Here is a 9,437-nt window from a genome sequence, read left to right on the forward strand (position 1 = left end):
AATAACTGATTTATTTCTCTAGGCAACTCCTAGGCACGTTGCAATGTAGAAGACCTAAAGGGTCCCATGAGGGAAGATCAAATCTTACATCAGGCATGTCTACAATCAGTAGATCAATACGGAAATGCCTTGTGTACGATGGCTTTGCTTACGTTTTTCGTACGACAAGAGAAAGGCACAGTCCCCAATGTTTGGACCCACAATGCCAGGTCAGTCCGATAGTACGAAGTTCGTATCACATTTTATCGTACGAGTAGCAGCTCTCAGATCAATAAGAGTTGGACCTCCATAACTTTAAACAACATCCATTGTGCTTGATGCCTACAACTTGTGTGTATGTGTGGTCCGCCATAACTACCATCCTTACAGCCAATCCAATCTTAACACTACTACCCTGAACTTACATGGCGCTCACCTAAGGTAAGCATTTTTGAATTGCTCCTCTGTCTATGTCCAAGCACTATGTTCACAAGGGAGAGCACCGCAGATCAACGGCCCGAGAACCGTACTTGTGGCTTCACCCTGCCCGTGACGCTCCCATGGGCATTCAGAACCTTGGCTTGCGGTGCGGCAGTGTGCCTACACCAGGATATGTCGACGTTATCGAGATGGATGTCGTGGCACGGCACGCTTTTGCTGCATATGATCTTGATGGCCTCTCGCTCGGAGGACGTCCCCTGGATGTTGATGAACCTTGCATCCGTTATGGCCACACCACCCTGCTGCAAACGCAACCAATATAATTTCAGTCTCAACCATAGCCCTGATGAAGATGGGGCGCGCGGTCAATGTGGCGGTGACCGAGTTGAGCAAGTTTCCTTACCCGTTCTGGACAGTTTCCATGGGGGCAATAGAACTGGTCAATGTCGATAGGATATTGGACTTCAGTCATGTTGAGGTCCCTGAAAATGAATCCGTTCGCTTTGCCTTCCCCTCCCTACATTCATAACATCATATATGTAATATTTTTAGGGGAATAATGCTATATATGCCTATGGCTTGCAGTGGTGTATGCAACCAACAGTTGAAACTTGAAATCTTTAATCTGATGCATGGGACACATATGCGCAACACAGAGAAGGCATGTAGATACAGCTTCAGTGTTACCTGCCACGATTTGATCCTGACACCGTTCATCGTATTAAAGAAGTTGCAGTTGGATACAGTAACACTCTCCACCATCGCTGGGCCTTCACCATCAGCTCCAAGGCTTCCCACACTACATAACAAGATGAAAAAAGCTGCTTAGCTTAATGTATGCCACTCACTAGAGAAGTTCATCAATCCTTATGCACTTGGTCAGTACAGGCCTGCATGAGAAAGGATGTACATTTGTATTACCTAATGCCATGACCAGGCCCACACGTGATGTCGGTAACGTTGACATCGGTCGTGCCCGTCAGAATCGACACACAGTCATCGCCTGCACTTGTCGAATGTATCTATGTCAGCAGCAGTGTTGCAAGCATACATATCAAGAGTGTTGCAAACACACGTGTGGTCATACTGCAACACACATGGAAGTAATGGGTTTTATCAAGGGCTACTCAAGGAGGGCGGGGCTGTACCGGACTGGATGGAGCAGGAGGAGATGTGCACATGGCTGCAGCCCCCCATGGTGATCCCGTCAGTGTTGGGGCTGTCGCCAGGGGCGGTGATGGAGACGTTGTTCACCTGCGCGTGGCTGCACTTGTACATGCTGATGTGCTTCTCGGCGCTGTCCTTGAGGCGTATGTTGGTCACCCGTAGACCGTTGCAGAACGAGAATGCCACCAGCTGGTTTACATGTGTGTGCAGGTCTGAATGAGTTTCAACATACATACAGATCGATCTTTGTCTTTCTATACCGGACTAGTAGTTCCGGATTGAAACTGAAAAGGGTATTTTTGGATCGACAACTGGAAGACGTGTTGCGTGTGTGCTTACCATTGGCCGGGCACTGCATTTCTGTCAGAGTTGAGAGGGGCAGCTGATCAGATTGTGGGCAAGATATGAAGATGGATTGAAGAAGCAACGGCTATGTTTGTGTCTGTTGTTGTTACCTTATGGTTGTGGCAATCCCACCAGGGGGCGCCTCGGCCGTCGATCTGGCCGCTCCCGTCCACCGTCAGGTTGTCGACCTCGTGGAAGGTCAGTATGTTTGACGATTTTAGCTGCCAGAGAGTTTTTGGCGCCACGATGTCCCCGTCCACCTGCAGAAACGCTCCAACCTCAGTTACATTGTCGGCTATTATATGTAATGTACTAGAGATTTGACAAGAAGATGGATGACCCAGGACGGTCAGATCGTCGGTAGACGGTAGGTGTTTGTTACCTGGACGGTGATGGGCGACCTGCAGGGTCCACTGAAAGTGGCGTCGCGCAGCAAGAAGGTCCTTCCTGCAGGGATGTACACGTTCGCCCCGCCGCTGTCTCTGCACGCTGAGTTCCATGTCTCCTCGAACGCCTAGACGGAGTATGCAGACGAGTAAGTCAGAAAGATCTCATCTGGTCTGATCGGCAATGTGTACCCTGTTGTTATACCTTGGTATCATCCGTCTCGCCGTCCCCAGCGGCATGGAAAGCCATGACGCTGTACCGAGTCCCTTCGCCTTTCCACACCGCTGTCGCCGTCGCCGCCGCGGCAGCAGATCGAACTGCGGCCGATACCACAAGAAGCAGCAGCACAACCCTCTGCCATTTTCAAGATCCTTACGTTAGGCTAAACAACATATAGATGATGATGATGAGAAGGAAAATCTACATGAAGTACTACTTTTCGACCGAGCTGGTGAGCAATGGTAGAGCGCATACCATGATGGTCACCAACGCCGCCACGATCAGCAACAGAATCGGCCGAAGAAGAGCTTTCCAGGGATGCTAGTACCGTCGGTCGAGTACTGATGATACAGCCAGTCGTGTGTGCGTCAATTTATACGCGCGCGAGACGGGGGCGCGCGAGCGCAGGCGTAGCAGCAGCAAATTGAAGCCAAATATATCTCGTTTGTCGTGGTAGTAAAAGCCGTGGGAATCAAAACTCTCCATGTATTTAGATCTCGTGTTGGAATTCATTTCTTATACGTAGGAGTAGCTAGGTTGGATCGGCGCAGGAGATCGCGGCCGTCTGTCCTTTCCAGGTTTTAAAAGAGGAGATAGCTAGCTGTGCGCGAGCCCCAAAATGCCATGCGGTTATCTCGCGCAGCTGGTCTGTGCGTTGATTGACAATAGAAATAAACTGCGCGCCATTTACAGAATGCAATCGCGGCCGTGTCCCCGCTTGGGATGGCTTGATTAAAAAGGAGGTGAATTTATATTCCCTTGGCGAGCAAGATACAGAGGATATCGTTGCGGGCGGTTAGGGATCAGGCGAATGCATGCATGCACGTGGGCCGTGCAATCGCGAGATGGACGGCCTGGATGGGGCCGTCCGGACAGTCGTCGACAGGTGGGACTCGCACCTATGGACAAGGGCAAAGTTATCAGACGTTTGACTCAGTCCGCCTGACATGTGGGACCGATGCTGACGTGGCTCGATATGCTTTTTTGGCATGAATATGCCTTACGTATACACACCGTATTTTCGTGTATAAGGACTGTATTGAAGCATTTTTCGAGTATGAGGACCATGTTGGATCTAGCCAGCAACTAAAAGGACCGTAGATGCAATTATCTCGCAGTGAATACTCCGAAAATACATTGGCCATCAACGTTTCTTGCGAGTCGTGATGATGGCTCACGTATGTGTGTTAGCGAAAAGTTTCTCCTACTTTTTTAAAATAAATAATCGGTGTAGTGTTTCATGATTTATCTCGAATTATCCTAATATTTAACGGAGCCAATTTTAGAGAAAGAAATGCAGAAGTATTGGGAACTGTGCATCCACATGAAACATACTCAAGTTAATGATTTAGAGAATCCATGACCGTCGAGGGGCATGTGCGAGAGGTGTGATCGCATATGCCTTCGATGAGGGATTAAAGCAGTCCTATTGTGAGAAAACCCAAGAAACCAGGAACTCGTCGACTTAGTTTTTTTAAAAACTGTGCACATACGTAAATTCTTCTTCGGCTCCATGTAAAAAAGAACGTTTTCTCTCCCTTCGTTCACGCTCCATCAGGACGACAAAGAGTCAAGGGCGCCTAGGGTTCTAACTTCCCATCCTGCGACTCAAGCAGCTCGACCCGGTCGGCTGCACCCCTCGCTAGCCTTCAGTGCCTCATCCCAGCCTCTCCCCTGTCTTCCCTGCATCGATCTCGTCTCAGCCTCCCCTTCCATCACGTGCATCGGTCTCCTTTGCCTCCACCTGGTTTTTCCCATTGAGCGGAATCCCGTGGAGTACTAGTTACGTTGCCGACATCCCGTACCCCTAGACAGGTAACCTTGATACATCTCGAATGTTTTTACTTTTTCAAACACTTTTCCTCTTGTTTTGGACTCTAATTTGCATGATTTAAATGAAACTAACCCAAGACTCACATTGTTTGGAGCAAAACTATCATGGTGTTATTTTTGTGCAGAAATAAAAGTTTTCAGAATTGGCTGAAACTTTTTGTTAATTTTTTCTGGAATCTTTGTATTGTTGCCACTAAGGATAAACAACAGGGATAGTTCATATTAATTGAATTCCCTTTGTCTACATCATGTCATCATTCTTCAAGCATTACTCTACTTTTACTTACTACTCTAGATGCATGCTGGATAGAAGTCGATGGGTGGAGTAATAGTAATAGTGCCACATAGGAGGCGGCCTATTTGCTTATGGACGTGATGCCTATATACACATGATCATTGTCCTGAATATCATATAACTATGTGCTTTTCTATCAATTGCCCAACAGTAATTTATTTACTCAACGTATGCTTATTTTCATGAGACATGCCAATAGGTAAAACTATGCCTCCAGGGTCTATTCACTTATAAGTTTACAAATGCTACAATTCCTCGCTGCCTTCATTTACTTTTTATTTACTTTTCACTTTGCAACTTCAAACCACACTACTTACTTGCTTGCAGATAACAAGACAAGGGATTGACAACCTTCTTGCCCGCGTTGGGTGCAAGTGTTTGCTTCTCTTGTGTGTAGTCGCGGAAGACGGGGGTTGTTTTTTACTCGTATTGGTTCGATAAATCTTGGTTCAATACTGAGGGAAATACTTACCTACATTGTGCTGCATCACCTGTTCCTCTTCGGAAAACCCAACGCAGGTCACAAGTATCAGGAAGGATTTCTGCCGCAATGGCGGGGGAGTAACATCAACCTACTATCAAGTAACTTCACACAAAGTGTAATTCACTTGTTCTTATATTTATTTGCTATTATATTTTACTTGCTTCATAAAAATCAGAAATACAAGTTTTTTTATATTTGCTAGTGTACTTGTCCTGCTTATTACTTTGCTTTCTTGGTCACCATGTTACTAGATAAATTCTATAATGTTTCCTACTACCAAAGAATGGCTAAAATTGAAAAGTCCATGAAAACTTTCATGATCTCACAACATGAGAAAAACACAATTTTTGCCGCTGAAATTAAGGAACACTCAAATATCCTCGATGTAATAAGTAAACAACTTGATGAGTTCAATCAAGAAGTATCTAATCTTTAAATATAATTTTCTCAAACTAAAGAATTAGTAGGGAAGATTTCAGATAAAAAACCACTCTAGTAAATAGGATGGCTGCTAAACATGAATCTCTCTCCATTATTAATCATGATGAATATCTTAAAGTACTTAGACTTCTCCTATTGAATCTATATTTACTTCTCTCAAAATAAATGGTAAAAGGACTCGAGATGAGTCAACTCTAGTTAGAGGGCGCCCCAATTGCTTGGAGGGTGACGATTCTAGTACAAAAACTGAAAAAGTGGGGTTGGACATGTTAAAATTTTAACTAGTGATGTGCCCACTATCTTGGATCACAGGGATTTTAAATATGATAATTGCTCTTTAGTGGAACGCATTTTCTTGTTGCAATCCATTATTATCTCACCCAATGCATATGAATAAGACAAAGCTTTTATTCAACGTATAGTGGAAGTTATTGTGAAAGCCTATGTGAAAAACTTGAGTTAGAAGTCTCTATCCCTGGAAAGTTGTATGATGAATGGGAACCTACTATTAAAATTAAGATCAAATAATATGAATGAAATGCCTTGTGTGATCTAGGTGCTAGTGTTTCAACTATACCTAAAACTCTATGTAATGTCCTTGGTCTGTAATACTTGTGATCTATATTGGGTTTTTTGTGAAGAGGAATGGGTTATCATAGCACAATGTTGCAAGTATTTCCTCAGTTATGAAACCAAGGTTTATCGAAAGAATAGGAATATCAACCCCAACCGTCTTTAGCGACTGCACACAAAAGAACAAACAACTTGCACCCAACGCAGGTAAGAGGGTTGCCAACACTCTTGTCTTGTCATTTGCAAGCAAGTGAAGTGTGTAGATAATTGTAGATAGCAAGATAAAATAAAAACAAGTAAATGGCAGCAAGGTAACGAAGGTTTTATCAATATGTTGTGAATAGACTCGGGGGGGGGGGGCATAGCTTCCCCTAATGGCATCTCTCGTGACAAATAGCATACACTGGGTAAACAAATTACTGTTGGGCAATTGACAGAAAAATAGATAGCTATGCAATATTCACGACAATGATCATGTGTATATATGCATCACGTCCATAAACTAACAGGCCGACACCTGCGTGCACCTATTACTATTACTCCACTCATCGACCTGTATCATGCATGCATCTGGAGTATTAAGTAAAACAGAGTAATGCATGGAGAACAATGGCATGATGCAGACAAAGTAAACTCAAGCAATATGAATAAACCCCATAGTTTTACCCTTAGTAGGAGAAACACAAAGACACATCTTATACCCTTCTATCACTGGATATAGAAATTCGCCAAGTTGAACCTACAACAATGCACCTCTCTCACCAAAGAAATATCAATCTAGTTGGCCAAACTATTTCAATATACCAGAGAGAATTACCAAGCTATCATAGTCATGTACATAAGAATCGTATATGTATGTAGAGGAGACCCAAATATTTGTCATAAATAATCTGAGCATAAACCCACAATTCATCGGATCCCAACAAATGCACCGCACAAAACTGTTGGGGAACGTCGCATGGGAAACAAAAAATTTCCTACGCGCACAAAGATCTATCATGGTGATGTCCATCTACGAGAGGGGACGAGTGATCTACGTACCCTTGTAGACCGTACAACAGAAGCGTTAGTGAACGCGGTTGATGTAGTGGAACGTCCTCACGTCCCTCGATCCACCCCGTGAACAATCCCCCGATCAGTCCCACGATCTAGTACCGAACGGACGGCACCTCCGCGTTCAGCACACGTATAGCTCGACGATGATCTCGGCCTTCTTGATCCAGCAAGAGAGACGGAGAGGTAGAAGAGTTCTCCGGCAGCGTCACGGCGCTCCGGAGGTTGGTGATGACCTTGTCTCAGCAGGGCTCCCCCCGAGCTCCGCAGAAACGCGATCTAGAGGAAAAACCGTGGAGGTATGTGGTCGGGCTGCCGTGGAAAAGTCGTCTCAAATCAGCCCTAAAACCTCCGTATATATAGGTGGGAGAGAGGGGACCTTGCCTTGGGGCTCAAGGAGCCCCAAGGGGGTCGGCCGAGCCAAGGGGGGAAGGTCTCCCCCCCCCAAACCGAGTTGGACTTGGTTTGGTGGGTGGGAGTCCTTCCTTCCCTTCCCACCTCCTCTTTTTTTTTCTTTCTCTTTGATTTTTCTTCCAATGCGCATAGGGCCCTTTTGGGCTGTCCCACCAGTCCACTAAGGGCTGGTGCGCCACCCTCAAGGTCTATGGGCTTCCCCGGGGTGGGTTGCCCCCCCGGTGAACTCCCGGAACCCATTCGTCATTCCCGGCACATTCCCGGTAACTCCGAAAACCTTTCGGTAATCAAATGAGGTCATCCTATATATCAATCTTCATTTCCGGACCATTCCGGAAACTCTCGTGACGCCCGTGATCTCATCCGGGACTCCGAACAACATTCGGTAACCAACCATATAACTCAAATACGCATAAAACAACGTCGAACCTTAAGTGTGCAGACCCTGCGGGTTCGAGAACTATGTAGACATGACCCGAGAGACTCCTCGGTCAATATCCAATAGCGGGACCTGGATGCCCATATTGGATCCTACATATTCTACGAAGATCTTATCGTTTGAACCTCAGTGCCAAGGATTCATATAATCCCGTATGTCATTCCCTTTGTCCTTCGGTATGTTACTTGCCCGAGATTCGATCGTCAGTATCCGCATACCTATTTCAATCTCGTTTACCGGCAAGTCTCTTTACTCGTTCCGTAATACAAGATCCCGTAACTTACACTAAGTCACATTGCTTGCAAGGCTTGTGTGTGATGTTGTATTACCGAGTGGGCCCTGAGATACCTCTCCGTCACACGGAGTGACAAATCCCAGTCTTGATCGAAACTAACTCAACTAACACCTTCGGAGATACCTGTAGAGCATCTTTATAGTCACCCAGTTACGTTGCGACGTTTGATACACACAAAGTATTCCTCCGGTGTCAGTGAGTTATATGATCTCATGGTCATAGGAACAAATACTTGACACGCAGAAAACAGTAGCAACAAAATGACACGATCAACATGCTACATCTATTAGTTTGGGTCTAGTCCATCACGTGATTCTCCTAATGACGTGATCCAGTTATCAAGCAACAACACCTTGTTCATAATCAGAAGACACTGACTATCTTTGATCAACTGGCTAGCCATCTAGAGGCTTGCTAGGGACAGTGTTTTGTCTATGTATCCACACATGTAAATGAGTCTTCATTCAATACAATTATAGCATGGATAATAAATGATTACCTCGATACAGGAATTATAATAATAACTATATTTATTATTGCCTCTAGGGCATAATTCCAACAGTCTCCCACTTGCACTAGAGTCAATAATCTAGCCCTCACATCATCATGCGAATTACATTGTAATAAATCTAACACCCATACAGTTCTGGTGTTGATCATGCTTTGGCCGTGGAAGAGGTTTAGTCAGCGGGTCTGCTACATTCAGATCCGTGTGCACTTTGCATATATTTACGTCCTCTCCTTCGACGTAGTCGCGGATGAGGTTGAAGCGTCGTTTGATGTGTCTGGACTTCTTGTGAAACTGTGGTTCCTTTGCTAAGGGAATGGCATCCGTGTTGTCACAGAACAAGGTTATTGGATTCAGTGCGCTTGGAACCACTCCAAGATCCGTCATGAACTGCTTCATCCAGACACCCTCCTTAGCCGCGTCCGAGGCAGCCATGTACTCCGCTTCACATGTAGAATCTGCTACGACGCTTTGCTTGGAACTGCACCAGCTTACCGCACCCCCATTAAGAATAAATACGTATCCGGTTTGCGACTTAGAGTCGTCCGGATCTGTGCCAAAGCT

At 45.3% G+C, this 9,437-nt stretch overlaps 1 protein-coding gene across 1 annotated transcript; it reads right to left on the reverse strand.

Moving 5' to 3' along the window:
- Window positions 1-488: 488 nt before the first annotated feature.
- LOC123439563 (polygalacturonase ADPG2-like) lies at window positions 489-2,667 on the reverse strand. Its single transcript, XM_045116259.1, has 8 exons — window positions 2,524-2,667; window positions 2,315-2,446; window positions 2,043-2,192; window positions 1,569-1,776; window positions 1,342-1,423; window positions 1,108-1,219; window positions 824-937; window positions 489-722 (listed from the first exon to the last, which is right to left on the reverse strand). The coding sequence occupies exons 1-8, from the start codon at window positions 2,566-2,568 to the stop codon at window positions 489-491; spliced, it is 1,077 nt and encodes a 358-aa protein (XP_044972194.1). The 5' UTR covers window positions 2,569-2,667.
- Between the last annotated feature and the right edge of the window lie 6,770 nt (window positions 2,668-9,437).

The sequence above is a fragment of the Hordeum vulgare genome, chromosome 3H (assembly GCF_904849725.1).
Source record: "Hordeum vulgare subsp. vulgare chromosome 3H, MorexV3_pseudomolecules_assembly, whole genome shotgun sequence".
NCBI lineage: Eukaryota > Viridiplantae > Streptophyta > Magnoliopsida > Poales > Poaceae > Hordeum > Hordeum vulgare.

Excerpts from the sequence above, each read along its gene's own strand:
- LOC123439563 (XM_045116259.1), bottom strand. The coding sequence starts at position 2,568 with ATGGCTTTCCATGCCGCTGGGGACGGCGAGACGGATGATACCAAG. Across the intron at positions 1,777-2,042 it reads GGGATTGCCACAACCATAAG|CTGGTGGCATTCTCGTTCTG; the intron begins GTAACAACAACA and ends CATGTAAACCAG. Across the intron at positions 938-1,107 it reads TCAGGATCAAATCGTGGCAG|GGAGGGGAAGGCAAAGCGAA; the intron begins GTAACACTGAAG and ends TTATGAATGTAG.